Source organism: Pseudophryne corroboree, chromosome 9 (genome assembly GCF_028390025.1).
Source record: "Pseudophryne corroboree isolate aPseCor3 chromosome 9, aPseCor3.hap2, whole genome shotgun sequence".
Lineage (NCBI taxonomy): Eukaryota > Metazoa > Chordata > Amphibia > Anura > Myobatrachidae > Pseudophryne > Pseudophryne corroboree.
In genome coordinates this window covers 35,985,715-36,002,533 of record NC_086452.1, presented here as the reverse complement: position 1 = coordinate 36,002,533, position 16,819 = coordinate 35,985,715, and the positions used below count along the sequence as shown (strand labels likewise).

General features: G+C 49.2%; 1 protein-coding gene across 3 annotated transcripts in view; it reads left to right on the top strand.

Moving 5' to 3' along the window:
- The window catches only part of DNAJC6 (DnaJ heat shock protein family (Hsp40) member C6), a 275,117-nt gene that overhangs the window by 197,722 nt on the left and 60,576 nt on the right, over positions 1-16,819 (top strand). For 2 of the 3 annotated variants that reach the window (XM_063939170.1, XM_063939169.1), the window contains 2 exons: positions 14,399-14,662; positions 15,948-16,096. In XM_063939170.1, the coding sequence (XP_063795240.1) occupies positions 14,399-14,662; positions 15,948-16,096 (413 nt within the window). The remainder of the gene's footprint in view (positions 1-14,398; positions 14,663-15,947; positions 16,097-16,819) is intronic. The other variant, XM_063939171.1, reaches the window with a different exon arrangement.

The following is a 16,819-nucleotide window of genomic DNA, read 5'->3' as shown; positions in this document are numbered from 1 at the left end:
CAGTGGCCTGCACGTTGCAGCGGAAGTGATCCCTACACATCACACAATAACAGTGGCCCTGCACGTTGCAGCAGAAGTGATCCCTACACATCACACAATAACAGTGGCCTGCACGTTGCATCAGAAGTGATCCCTACACATCACACAATAACAGTGGCCTGCACGTTGCAGCGGAAGTGATCCCTACACATCACACAGTAACAGTGGCCTGCACGTTGCAGCAGAAGTGATCCCTACACATCACACAGTAACAGTGGCCCTGCACGTTGCATCAGAAGTGATCCCTACACATAACACAATAACAGTGGCCATACACGTTGCAGCAGAAGTGATCCCTACACATAACACAATAACAGTGGCCATACACGTTGCAGCGGAAGTGATCCCTACACATAACACAATAACACTGGCCTGCACGTTGCAGCAGAAGTGATCCCTACACATCACACAATAACAGTGGCCCTGCACGTTGCATCAGAAGTGATCCCTACACATAACACAATAACAGTGTCCTGCACGTTGCAGCGGAAGTGATCCCTACACATCACACAATAACAGTGGCCTGCACGTTGCAGCAGAAATGATCCCTACACATCACACAATAACAGTGGCCTGCATGTTGCAGCGGAAGTGATCCCTACACATAACACAATAACACTGGCCTGCACGTTGCATCAGAAGTGATCCCTACACATAACACAATAACAGTGGCCTGTACGTTGCAGCAGAAGTGATCCCTACACATCACACAATAACACTGGCCTGCACGTTGCATCAGAAGTGATCCCTACACATCACACAATAACACTGGCCTGCACGTTGCATCAGAAGTGATCCCTACACATCACACAATAACAGTGGCCTGCACGTTGCAGCAGAAGTGATCCCTACACATAACACAATAACAGTGTCCTGCACGTTGCAGCGGAAGTGATCCCTACACATCACACAATAACACTGGCCATACACGTTGCAGCAGAAGTGATCCCTACACATCACACAATAACAGTGGCCTGCACGTTGCAGCGGAAGTGATCCCTACACATCACACAATAACAGTGGCCTGCACGTTGCAGCGGAAGTGATCCCTACACATCACACAATAACACTGGCCTGCACGTTGCAGCAGAAGTGATCCCTACACATCACACAATAACAGTGGCCTGCACGTTGCAGCAGAAGTGATCCCTACACATCACACAATAACACTGGCCTGCACGTTGCAGCAGAAGTGATCCCTACACATCACACAATAACAGTGGCCTGCACGTTGCAGCAGAAGTGATCCCTACACATCACACAATAACAGTGGCCCTGCACGTTGCAGCAGAAGTGATCCCTACACATCACACAATAACAGTGGCCTGCACGTTGCAGCGGAAGTGATCCCTACACATCACACAGTAACACTGGCCCTGCACGTTGCAGCAGAAGTGATCCCTACACATCACACAATAACAGTGGCCCTGCACGTTGCAGCAGAAGTGATCCCTACACATCACACAATAACAGTGGCCTGCACGTTGCAGCAGAAGTGATCCCTACACATCACACAATAACAGTGGCCCTGCACGTTGCAGCAGAAGTGATCCCTACACATCACACAATAACAGTGGCCTGCACGTTGCAGCAGAAGTGATCCCTACACATCACACAATAACACTGGCCCTGCACGTTGCAACAGAAGTGATCCCTACACATCACACAATAACAGTGGCCCTGCACGTTGCAGCAGAAGTGATCCCTACACATCACACAATAACAGTGGCCTGCACGTTGCAGCGGAAGTGATCCCTACACATCACACAGTAACACTGGCCCTGCACGTTGCAGCAGAAGTGATCCCTACACATCACACAATAACAGTGCCCTGCACGTTGCATCAGAAGTGATCCCTACACATCACACAATAACAGTGGCCTGCACGTTGCAGCAGAAGTGATCCCTACACATCACACAATAACAGTGTCCTGCACGTTGCAGCAGAAGTGATCCCTACACATCACACAATAACACTGGCCTGCACGTTGCAGCAGAAGTGATCCCTACACATAACACAATAACAGTGGCCCTGCACGTTGCAGCAGAAGTGATCCCTACACATCACACAATAACAGTGCCCTGCACGTTGCATCAGAAGTGATCCCTACACATCACACAATAACAGTGGCCTGCACGTTGCAGCAGAAGTGATCCCTACACATCACACAATAACAGTGTCCTGCACGTTGCAGCAGAAGTGATCCCTACACATCACACAATAACACTGGCCTGCACGTTGCAGCAGAAGTGATCCCTACACATCACACAATAACAGTGGCCATACACGTTGCAGCAGAAGTGATCCCTACACATAACACAATAACAGTGGCCTGCACGTTGCAGCAGAAGTGATCCCTACACATCACACAATAACAGTGGCCTGCACGTTGCAGCAGAAATGATCCCTACACATCACACAATAACACTGGCCTGCACGTTGCAGCAGAAGTGATCCCTACACATCACACAATAACAGTGGCCCTGCACGTTGCAGCAGAAGTGATCCCTACACATCACACAATAACAGTGGCCTGCACGTTGCAGCAGAAGTGATCCCTACACATCACACAATAACAGTGGCCTGCACGTTGCAGCAGAAGTGATCCCTACACATCACACAATAACAGTGGCCATACACGTTGCAGCAGAAGTGATCCCTACACATCACACAATAACAGTGGCCTGCACGTTGCAGCAGAAGTGATCCCTACACATCACACAATAACAGTGGCCTGCACGTTGCAGCAGAAGTGATCCCTACACATCACACAATAACAGTGGCCTGCACGTTGCAGCAGAAGTGATCCCTACACATCACACAATAACAGTGGCCTGCACGTTGCAGCAGAAGTGATCCCTACACATCACACAATAACACTGGCCTGCACGTTGCAGCAGATGTGATCCCTACACATAACACAATAACAGTGGCCTGCACGTTGCAGCAGAAGTGATCCCTACACATCACACAATAACAGTGACCTGCACGTTGCAGCAGAAGTGATCCCTACACATCACACAGTAACACTGGCCCTGCACGTTGCAACAGAAGTGATCCCTACACATCACACAATAACAGTGGCCCTGCACGTTGCAGCAGAAGTGATCCCTACACATCACACAATAACAGTGGCCCTGCACGTTGCAGCAGAAGTGATCCCTACACATCACACAATAACAGTGGCCTGCACGTTGCACCAGAAGTGATCCCTACACATCACACAGTAACACTGGCCTGCACGTTGCAGCAGAAGTGATCCCTACACATCACACAATAACAGTGGCCCTGCACGTTGCAGCAGAAGTGATCCCTACACATCACACAATAACAGTGGCCTGCACGTTGCAGCAGAAGTGATCCCTACACATCACACAGTAACAGTGGCCTGCACGTTGCAGCAGAAGTGATCCCTACACATCACACAATAACACTGGCCTGCACGTTGCAGCAGAAGTGATCCCTACACATCACACAATAACAGTGGCCTGCACGTTGCAGCAGATGTGATCCCTACACATCACACAATAACAGTGGCCATACACGTTGCAGCAGAAGTGATCCCTACACATCACACAATAACAGTGGCCTGCACGTTGCAGCAGAAGTGATCCCTACACATCACACAATAACAGTGGCCTGCACGTTGCACCAGAAGTGATCCCTACACATCACACAATAACAGTGGCCCTGCACGTTGCAGCAGAGGTGATCCCTACACATCACACAATAACAGTGGCCATACACGTTGCAGCAGAAGTGATCCCTACACATCACACAATAACAGTGGCCTGCACGTTGCAGCAGAAGTGATCCCTACACATCACACAATAACAGTGGCCTGCACGTTGCAGCAGAAGTGATCCCTACACATCACACAATAACAGTGGCCATACACGTTGCAGCAGAAATGATCCCTACACATCACACAATAACAGTGGCCTGCACGTTGCAGCAGAAGTGATCCCTACACATCACACAATAACAGTGGCCTGCACGTTGCAGCAGAAGTGATCCCTACACATCACACAATAACAGTGGCCTGCACGTTGCAGCAGAAGTGATCCCTACACATCACACAATAACAGTGGCCCTGCACGTTGCAGCAGAAGTGATCCCTACACATCACACAGTAACAGTGGCCATACACGTTGCAGCAGAAATGATCCCTACACATCACACAATAACAGTGGCCTGCACGTTGCAGCAGAAGTGATCCCTACACATCACACAATAACAGTGGCCTGCACGTTGCAGCAGAAGTGATCCCTACACATCACACAATAACAGTGGCCATACACGTTGCAGCAGAAATGATCCCTACACATCACACAATAACAGTGGCCTGCACGTTGCAGCAGATGTGATCCCTACACATCACACAATAACAGTGGCCCTGCACGTTGCAGCAGAAATGATCCCTACACATCACACAATAACAGTGGCCCTGCACGTTGCATCAGAAGTGATCCCTACACATCACACAATAACAGTGGCCCTGCACGTTGCAGCAGAAGTGATCCCTACACATAACACAATAACAGTGGCCTGCACGTTGCAGCAGAAGTGATCCCTACACATCACACAATAACAGTGGCCTGCACGTTGCAGCAGAAGTGATCCCTACACATCACACAATAACAGTGGCCCTGCACGTTGCAGCAGAAATGATCCCTACACATCACACAATAACAGTGGCCCTGCACGTTGCAGCAGAAGTGATCCCTACACATCACACAATAACAGTGGCCTGCACGTTGCAGCAGAAGTGATCCCTACACATCACACAATAACAGTGGCCCTGCACGTTGCAGCAGAAGTGATCCCTACACATCACACAATAACACTGGCCCTGCACGTTGCAGCAGAAGTGATCCCTACACATCACACAATAACAGTGGCCTGCACGTTGCAGCAGAAGTGATCCCTACACATCACACAATAACAGTGGCCTGCACGTTGCAGCAGAAGTGATCCCTACACATAACACAATAACACTGGCCTGCACGTTGCAGCAGAAGTGATCCCTACACATCACACAATAACAGTGGCCTGCACGTTGCAGCAGAAGTGATCCCTACACATCACACAGTAACAGTGGCCTGCACGTTGCAGCAGAAGTGATCCCTACACATCACACAATAACAGTGGCCATACACGTTGCAGCAGAAGTGATCCCTACACATCACACAATAACAGTGGCCTGCACGTTGCAGCAGAAGTGATCCCTACACATCACACAATAACAGTGGCCCTGCACGTTGCAGCGGAAGTGATCCCTACACATCACACAATAACAGTGGCCCTGCACGTTGCAGCGGAAGTGATCCCTACACATCACACAATAACAGTGGCCCTGCACGTTGCAGCAGAAGTGATCCCTACACATCACACAATAACAGTGGCCTGCACGTTGCAGCAGAAGTGATCCCTACACATAACACAATAACACTGGCCATACACGTTGCAGCAGAAGTGATCCCTACACATCACACAATAACACTGGCCTGCACGTTGCAGCAGAAGTGATCCCTACACATCACACAATAACAGTGGCCCTGCACGTTGCAGCAGAAGTGATCCCTACACATCACACAGTAACACTGGCCATACACGTTGCAGCAGAAGTGATCCCTACACATCACACAGTAACAGTGGCCTGCACGTTGCAGCAGAAGTGATCCCTACACATAACACAATAACACTGGCCATACACGTTGCAGCAGAAGTGATCCCTACACATCACACAATAACAGTGGCCTGCACGTTGCAGCAGAAGTGATCCCTACACATCACACAATAACACTGGCCTGCACGTTGCAGCAGATGTGATCCCTACACATAACACAATAACACTGGCCATACACGTTGCAGCAGAAGTGATCCCTACACATCACACAGTAACAGTGGCCTGCACGTTGCAGCAGAAGTGATCCCTACACATAACACAATAACACTGGCCATACACGTTGCAGCAGAAGTGATCCCTACACATCACACAATAACAGTGGCCTGCACGTTGCAGCAGAAGTGATCCCTACACATCACACAATAACAGTGGCCTGCACGTTGCAGCAGAAGTGATCCCTACACATCACACAATAACAGTGGCCTGCACGTTGCAGCAGAAGTGATCCCTACACATAACACAATAACAGTGGCCCTGCACGTTGCAGCAGAAGTGATCCCTACACATCACACAATAACAGTGGCCCTGCACGTTGCAGCAGAAGTGATCCCTACACATAACACAATAACAGTGTCCTGCACGTTGCAGGGGAAGTGATCCCTACACATCACACAATAACAGTGGCCCTGCACGTTGCAGCGGAAGTGATCCCTACACATCACACAATAACAGTGGCCCTGCACGTTGCAGCAGAAGTGATCCCTACACATCACACAATAACAGTGGCCTGCACGTTGCAGCAGAAGTGATCCCTACACATAACACAATAACACTGGCCATACACGTTGCAGCAGAAGTGATCCCTACACATCACACAATAACACTGGCCATACACGTTGCAGCAGAAGTGATCCCTACACATCACACAATAACAGTGGCCTGCACGTTGCAGCAGAAGTGATCCCTACACATCACACAATAACAGTGGCCCTGCACGTTGCAGCAGAAGTGATCCCTACACATCACACAATAACAGTGGCCTGCACGTTGCAGCAGAAGTGATCCCTACACATCACACAATAACAGTGGCCTGCACGTTGCAGCAGAAGTGATCCCTACACATCACACAATAACAGTGGCCATACACGTTGCAGCAGAAGTGATCCCTACACATCACACAATAACAGTGGCCCTGCACGTTGCAGCAGAAGTGATCCCTACACATCACACAATAACACTGGCCTGCACGTTGCAGCAGAAGTGATCCCTACACATCACACAATAACAGTGGCCTGCACGTTGCATCAGAAGTGATCCCTACACATCACACAATAACACTGGCCTGCACGTTGCAGCAGATGTGATCCCTACACATAACACAATAACACTGGCCATACACGTTGCAGCAGAAGTGATCCCTACACATCACACAGTAACAGTGGCCTGCACGTTGCAGCAGAAGTGATCCCTACACATAACACAATAACACTGGCCATACACGTTGCAGCAGAAGTGATCCCTACACATCACACAATAACAGTGGCCTGCACGTTGCAGCAGAAGTGATCCCTACACATCACACAATAACAGTGGCCTGCACGTTGCAGCAGAAGTGATCCCTACACATAACACAATAACAGTGGCCCTGCACGTTGCAGCAGAAGTGATCCCTACACATCACACAATAACAGTGGCCCTGCACGTTGCAGCAGAAGTGATCCCTACACATAACACAATAACAGTGTCCTGCACGTTGCAGGGGAAGTGATCCCTACACATCACACAATAACAGTGGCCCTGCACGTTGCAGCGGAAGTGATCCCTACACATCACACAATAACAGTGGCCCTGCACGTTGCAGCAGAAGTGATCCCTACACATCACACAATAACAGTGGCCTGCACGTTGCAGCAGAAGTGATCCCTACACATAACACAATAACACTGGCCTGCACGTTGCAGCAGAAGTGATCCCTACACATCACACAATAACACTGGCCATACACGTTGCAGCAGAAGTGATCCCTACACATCACACAATAACACTGGCCATACACGTTGCAGCAGAAGTGATCCCTACACATCACACAATAACAGTGGCCTGCACGTTGCAGCAGAAGTGATCCCTACACATCACACAATAACAGTGGCCTGCACGTTGCAGCAGAAGTGATCCCTACACATCACACAATAACAGTGGCCCTGCACGTTGCAGCGGAAGTGATCCCTACACATCACACAATAACAGTGGCCCTGCACGTTGCAGCGGAAGTGATCCCTACACATCACACAATAACAGTGGCCTGCACGTTGCAGCAGAAGTGATCCCTACATATTACACAATAACAGTGGCCATACACGTTGCAGCAGAAGTGATCCCTACACATAACACAATAACAGTGGCCTGCACGTTGCAGCAGAAGTGATCCCTACACATCACACAATAACAGTGGCCTGCACGTTGCAGCAGAAGTGATCCCTACACATCACACAATAACAGTGGCCCTGCACGTTGCAGCAGAAGTGATCCCTACACATCACACAATAACAGAGGCCTGCACGTTGCAGCGGAAGTGATCCCTACACATCACACAATAACAGTGGCCATACACGTTGCAGCAGAAGTGATCCCTACACATCACACAATAACAGTGGCCCTGCACGTTGCAGCAGAAGTGATCCCTACACATCACACAATAACACTGGCCTGCACGTTGCAGCAGAAGTGATCCCTACACATCACACAATAACAGTGGCCTGCACGTTGCATCAGAAGTGATCCCTACACATAACACAATAACAGTGGCCCTGCACGTTGCAGCAGAAGTGATCCCTACATATTACACAATAACAGTGGCCATACACGTTGCAGCAGAAGTGATCCCTACACATCACACAATAACAGTGGCCCTGCACGTTGCAGCAGAAGTGATCCCTACACATCACACAATAACACTGGCCTGCACGTTGCAGCAGAAGTGATCCCTACACATCACACAATAACAGTGGCCTGCACGTTGCATCAGAAGTGATCCCTACACATAACACAATAACAGTGGCCCTGCACGTTGCAGCAGAAGTGATCCCTACATATTACACAATAACAGTGGCCTGCACGTTGCAGCAGAAGTGATCCCTACACATCACACAATAACAGTGGCCTGCACGTTGCAGCAGAAGTGATCCCTACACATCACACAATAACAGTGGCCTGCACGTTGCAGCAGAAGTGATCCCTACACATCACACAATAACAGTGGCCCTGCACGTTGCAGCAGAAGTGATCCCTACACATCACACAATAACAGTGGCCTGCACGTTGCAGCGGAAGTGATCCCTACACATCACACAATAACAGTGGCCTGCACGTTGCAGCAGAAGTGATCCCTACACATCACACAATAACAGTGGCCCTGCACGTTGCAGCAGAAGTGATCCCTACACATCACACAATAACAGTGACCTGCACGTTGCAGGGGAAGTGATCCCTACACATCACACAATAACAGTGGCCCTGCACGTTGCAGCAGAAGTGATCCCTACACATCACACAATAACAGTGACCTGCACGTTGCAGGGGAAGTGATCCCTACACATCACACAATAACACTGGCCTGCACGTTGCAGCAGAAGTGATCCCTACACATCACACAATAACAGTGGCCTGCACGTTGCAGCAGAAGTGATCCCTACACATCACACAATAACAGTGGCCCTGCACGTTGCAGCAGAAGTGATCCCTACACATCACACAATAACAGTGACCTGCACGTTGCAGGGGAAGTGATCCCTACACATCACACAATAACAGTGGCCCTGCACGTTGCAGCAGAAGTGATCCCTACACATCACACAATAACAGTGACCTGCACGTTGCAGGGGAAGTGATCCCTACACATCACACAATAACACTGGCCTGCACGTTGCAGCGGAAGTGATCCCTACACATCACACAATAACAGTGGCCTGCACGTTGCAGCAGAAGTGATCCCTACACATAACACTGGCCTGCACGTTGCAGCAGAAGTGATCCCTACACATCACACAATAACAGTGGCCATACATGTTGCAGCGGAAGTGATCCCTACACATCACACAATAACAGTGGCCTGCACGTTGCAGCAGAAGTGATCCCTACACATCACACAATAACAGTGTCCTGCACGTTGCAGCAGAAGTGATCCCTACACATCACACAGTAACAGTGGCCCTGCACGTTGCAACAGAAGTGATCCCTACACATCACACAATAACAGTGGCCTGCACGTTGCAGCAGAAGTGATCCCTACACATCACACAATAACAGTGGCCATACATGTTGCAGCGGAAGTGATCCCTACACATCACACAATAACAGTGGCCTGCACGTTGCAGCAGAAGTGATCCCTACACATCACACAATAACAGTGGCCCTGCACGTTGCAGCAGAGGTGATCCCTACATATTACACAATAACAGTGGCCTGCACGTTGCAGCAGAAGTGATCCCTACACATCACACAATAACAGTGGCCTGCACGTTGCAGCAGAAGTGATCCCTACACATCACACAATAACAGTGGCCCTGCACGTTGCAGCAGAGGTGATCCCTACACATCACACAATAACAGTGGCCCTGCACGTTGCAGCAGAAGTGATCCCTACACATCACACAATAACAGTGTCCTGCACGTTGCAGCAGAAGTGATCCCTACACATCACACAATAACAGTGGCCTGCACGTTGCAGCAGAAGTGATCCCTACACATCACACAATAACAGTGGCCCTGCACGTTGCAGCAGAAATGATCCCTACACATCACACAATAACAGTGTCCTGCACGTTGCAGCAGAAGTGATCCCTACACATCACACAGTAACACTGGCCTGCACGTTGCAGCAGAGGTGATCCCTACACATCACACAATAACAGTGGCCTGCACGTTGCAGCAGAAGTGATCCCTACACATCACACAATAACAGTGGCCTGCACGTTGCAGCAGAAGTGATCCCTACACATCACACAGTAACACTGGCCTGCACGTTGCAGCAGAGGTGATCCCTACACATCACACAATAACAGTGGCCTGCACGTTGCAGCAGAGGTGATCCCTACACATCACACAATAACAGTGGCCCTGCACGTTGCAGCAGAAGTGATCCCTACACATCACACAATAACAGTGGCCCTGCACGTTGCAGCAGAAGTGATCCCTACACATCACACAATAACAGTGGCCTGCACGTTGCAGCAGAGGTGATCCCTACACATCACACAATAACACTGGCCTGCACGTTGCAGCAGAAGTGATCCCTACACATCACACAATAACAGTGGCCTGCACGTTGCAGCAGAAGTGATCCCTACACATCACACAATAACAGTGGCCTGCACGTTGCAGCGGAAGTGATCCCTACACATCACACAATAACAGTGGCCTGCACGTTGCAGCAGAAGTGATCCCTACATATTACACAATAACAGTGGCCATACACGTTGCAGCAGAAGTGATCCCTACACATAACACAATAACAGTGGCCTGCACGTTGCAGCAGAAGTGATCCCTACACATCACACAATAACAGTGGCCTGCACGTTGCAGCAGAAGTGATCCCTACACATCACACAATAACAGTGGCCCTGCACGTTGCAGCAGAAGTGATCCCTACACATCACACAATAACAGAGGCCTGCACGTTGCAGCGGAAGTGATCCCTACACATCACACAATAACAGTGGCCATACACGTTGCAGCAGAAGTGATCCCTACACATCACACAATAACAGTGGCCCTGCACGTTGCAGCAGAAGTGATCCCTACACATCACACAATAACACTGGCCTGCACGTTGCAGCAGAAGTGATCCCTACACATCACACAATAACAGTGGCCTGCACGTTGCATCAGAAGTGATCCCTACACATAACACAATAACAGTGGCCCTGCACGTTGCAGCAGAAGTGATCCCTACATATTACACAATAACAGTGGCCATACACGTTGCAGCAGAAGTGATCCCTACACATCACACAATAACAGTGGCCCTGCACGTTGCAGCAGAAGTGATCCCTACACATCACACAATAACACTGGCCTGCACGTTGCAGCAGAAGTGATCCCTACACATCACACAATAACAGTGGCCTGCACGTTGCATCAGAAGTGATCCCTACACATAACACAATAACAGTGGCCCTGCACGTTGCAGCAGAAGTGATCCCTACATATTACACAATAACAGTGGCCTGCACGTTGCAGCAGAAGTGATCCCTACACATCACACAATAACAGTGGCCTGCACGTTGCAGCAGAAGTGATCCCTACACATCACACAATAACAGTGGCCTGCACGTTGCAGCAGAAGTGATCCCTACACATCACACAATAACAGTGGCCCTGCACGTTGCAGCAGAAGTGATCCCTACACATCACACAATAACAGTGGCCTGCACGTTGCAGCGGAAGTGATCCCTACACATCACACAATAACAGTGGCCTGCACGTTGCAGCAGAAGTGATCCCTACACATCACACAATAACAGTGGCCCTGCACGTTGCAGCAGAAGTGATCCCTACACATCACACAATAACAGTGACCTGCACGTTGCAGGGGAAGTGATCCCTACACATCACACAATAACAGTGGCCCTGCACGTTGCAGCAGAAGTGATCCCTACACATCACACAATAACAGTGACCTGCACGTTGCAGGGGAAGTGATCCCTACACATCACACAATAACACTGGCCTGCACGTTGCAGCAGAAGTGATCCCTACACATCACACAATAACAGTGGCCTGCACGTTGCAGCAGAAGTGATCCCTACACATCACACAATAACAGTGGCCCTGCACGTTGCAGCAGAAGTGATCCCTACACATCACACAATAACAGTGACCTGCACGTTGCAGGGGAAGTGATCCCTACACATCACACAATAACAGTGGCCCTGCACGTTGCAGCAGAAGTGATCCCTACACATCACACAATAACAGTGACCTGCACGTTGCAGGGGAAGTGATCCCTACACATCACACAATAACACTGGCCTGCACGTTGCAGCGGAAGTGATCCCTACACATCACACAATAACAGTGGCCTGCACGTTGCAGCAGAAGTGATCCCTACACATAACACTGGCCTGCACGTTGCAGCAGAAGTGATCCCTACACATCACACAATAACAGTGGCCATACATGTTGCAGCGGAAGTGATCCCTACACATCACACAATAACAGTGGCCTGCACGTTGCAGCAGAAGTGATCCCTACACATCACACAATAACAGTGTCCTGCACGTTGCAGCAGAAGTGATCCCTACACATCACACAGTAACAGTGGCCCTGCACGTTGCAACAGAAGTGATCCCTACACATCACACAATAACAGTGGCCTGCACGTTGCAGCAGAAGTGATCCCTACACATCACACAATAACAGTGGCCATACATGTTGCAGCGGAAGTGATCCCTACACATCACACAATAACAGTGGCCTGCACGTTGCAGCAGAAGTGATCCCTACACATCACACAATAACAGTGGCCCTGCACGTTGCAGCAGAGGTGATCCCTACATATTACACAATAACAGTGGCCTGCACGTTGCAGCAGAAGTGATCCCTACACATCACACAATAACAGTGGCCTGCACGTTGCAGCAGAAGTGATCCCTACACATCACACAATAACAGTGGCCCTGCACGTTGCAGCAGAGGTGATCCCTACACATCACACAATAACAGTGGCCCTGCACGTTGCAGCAGAAGTGATCCCTACACATCACACAATAACAGTGTCCTGCACGTTGCAGCAGAAGTGATCCCTACACATCACACAATAACAGTGGCCTGCACGTTGCAGCAGAAGTGATCCCTACACATCACACAATAACAGTGGCCCTGCACGTTGCAGCAGAAATGATCCCTACACATCACACAATAACAGTGTCCTGCACGTTGCAGCAGAAGTGATCCCTACACATCACACAGTAACACTGGCCTGCACGTTGCAGCAGAGGTGATCCCTACACATCACACAATAACAGTGGCCTGCACGTTGCAGCAGAAGTGATCCCTACACATCACACAATAACAGTGGCCTGCACGTTGCAGCAGAAGTGATCCCTACACATCACACAGTAACACTGGCCTGCACGTTGCAGCAGAGGTGATCCCTACACATCACACAATAACAGTGGCCTGCACGTTGCAGCAGAGGTGATCCCTACACATCACACAATAACAGTGGCCCTGCACGTTGCAGCAGAAGTGATCCCTACACATCACACAATAACAGTGGCCCTGCACGTTGCAGCAGAAGTGATCCCTACACATCACACAATAACAGTGGCCTGCACGTTGCAGCAGAGGTGATCCCTACACATCACACAATAACACTGGCCTGCATGCAGACAGCATATTAGGAAGTGCAGGAACATAAGGACACAGGGGTAGCTTTACTAAGCTCGGTGAAGTGATAAGGTGGAAGGTGATAAATGACCAACCAATCAGATCCTAACTGCCACGTTACAGGCTGGGTTTGAAAAATGACAGTTAGGAGCTGATTGGCTGGTGCGTTATCACCTTCCACTTTATCACTTCACCAGGCTTAATAAATCTACCCCACAGTAACAGGAGCTGGTAGACCTATATTGGCCATTGCAATGGCATCAGCTCCTGTACATTGTAATAAATGCGATGTTGATTTCTTACGAAGTGTTGATCTCGGTCTGTACATGGGTCTGTTCTAGGTGGTTCCTCATTTGCGAGCAAGCCGACCACTCCCACTGGTAGTGGCGGGGGATTCCCACCTGTAGGGTCACCACAGAAGCCGTCCCCGCAGCACGTAGGGGGGGCTAGTTGGCAGCCGAACGCAGGTTACGCCTGGCAGCCGCAGTCCAAGCCCCAACAAAACGTTCCTCACTCATCCCCACAAAACAGGCCCAACTACAACATCAGCTTCTCTCCTGCCAACAGCGGGCAGAACGACAAAGGGAAAAACGCAGCCGCTTCTGGTGAGTGCTTTAATTGTTCGGAATAGGAAAAGCTGTTGGCGACTTCTTACAATCGGTGCAAAATCTATTATTATACAATATTGGTCCCGGATAAAACAATTATCATTAATCGTGGCTACAGAGCGTGCTGGGGGGGAGTTAGGGCATTCGCTGTGGACATTAGGTGCGTAGTACGTGCAGCAGCGTTGGGACAATGCAGAAAAGGTCCAGGAATGGGGGGGATGGGTGTACAGTATGTATACCGGGAGGGGGTAGAGCGGCTGAGATGAGGTCCATTTGCCAGTATATCACATTATGCTGGGATGTGTATGAAACTGTTTAAAGAGATCCTGAAGGTTCTAGAACGTATTGGCCTTCCCTGTCTATATATGTCAGGAATCAGTTTGGGATGTAGTTATGTGACCGGCGGTCTCCTGACACAATACCGGCACCTACATCCCGAACCCTCACTATCCCGACGGCCGGCATGCCGTCCTTTTCCACCGACACAAGGCGCAAATTGGGTTTCATTAAACAATTGTGAAGACTGCCAGCTCTGAACTGATGCCAAATTCAAGACCTTTAGCAATGGTAAAAAATGTGCAGGGTCCGCAAAAGGACCATGTTGTATTTCATAAATTGCCTCCAATAGAACTGATGGGTTGGGTATGTGTGACCGGCAGTTAGGAGGCCGCCGGGCACAATACAGACGGCAGTATTCCGGCATTTAGATGCCCAGCGGGGCAGGGGGGGGCGGGAGTAGGGATAGTGCAACAAAGCCCCTTGCACCCACTAGCTGGAATAGTCCGTGTTAGTTGGCAAGTGTTTTTAGGCTTGCAGGTGGAAATAATTAGGTTTTTTGGGGGAAGTTTTTTTTAAAAGTGGTTTAAAATTATCCAAATATATCCTTATCCATTTTTATGTACCCTCAATTAATTTGAGCACTTATTTTGCTGAAAAACACTTGCTTTATAGCATTTAAAAAAATGTTTTTTGCAAATTTACAATAGGATAGGTCGAATCGCGGGAGTGTGCAAACCGGCGATAAGCCGCTCTCACTGTGATTTTTTTGGCAGTGTCCGCGAAAAGTCCAATCGCGGTAAATTACCGTGTTATTGCGACTAATTGAATGCCCCCTTATCAGCAAAACTCTGAAACGATCGTTTAGACACATTTATAAACAGTATATAGTTTTCCTTAAGCCCCAAACTATGAGTGTCTTTGCCATATAAAAAAGCTTCTTCATAGAACTATATGACGCGTTGTTACAGGCGAGAGTGGATAATGTATTACTTTCTCATTTAAGACCCTAAACAGAAGGTTCCACTCAACAATTTTGAAGACTTGCTCTCTAGCCAGGGATTTAACGCCCACAAGGACAGACGGGGACCCAGAACTATCGCCGAAATGAGGAAGGAAGAGATGTCAAAAGATATGGACCCTGAGAAACTAAAGGTGAGATAATGTCTTCACAGATATTTGGGGTCTGGAGCCGGGTTGTCAGCCCACAGATTAACCTCTAAATTCCCAAAGGTTCCACTGTGTAATATATTAACTGCATTGGAGAAAGCAAATCAACAATTGAATAAATTCCCTTACAGAGTAATTAAAGCATTATTATACCTCTAGGGGGTAGAAAAGGAAATAAAATGTTCAAAGCCTCCTGCATCGCAGCACAGATATCGTTACCCACCGGGACCTTGCACGGAATGCTTTGCAATACAACTAGGATGCATGAGGAGACTGTGGGGGACATTTACTAAGCAGTGATAAGAGCGGAGAAGTGAGCCAGTGGATAGCCCTAGACTTCAGCCCTGGCCTTGAATGCCCTGTAGGTGGCGGACCCCTTTATTGATAGGGGGGCCCCGCTTCCCCAGGAATCACCGGCCTCAACTGACTAGTTAGGGGTGTAGGTAATGCTTTGGCCACAGGGCCCCGTCAAGTGTGCCCCCTGGCATAGTGGCATTACCCCCACCGGCTAGTGGAGCTCAGTTCTGGTTCTAAAAATACGGAGGACCCCTACTCGTTTTGTTCCTTGTATTTTTAAAGATAGGGGCGGCTCCGAGAGCCCGGTGTTGCTTCATTAAATACAGGGGAGCCCTACACAGCTTTTCTCTGTATTTTTTGAACCAGCACCGACCCAAATAGTCCGGGGCTGGTTATTTTTTCAATTTGTTT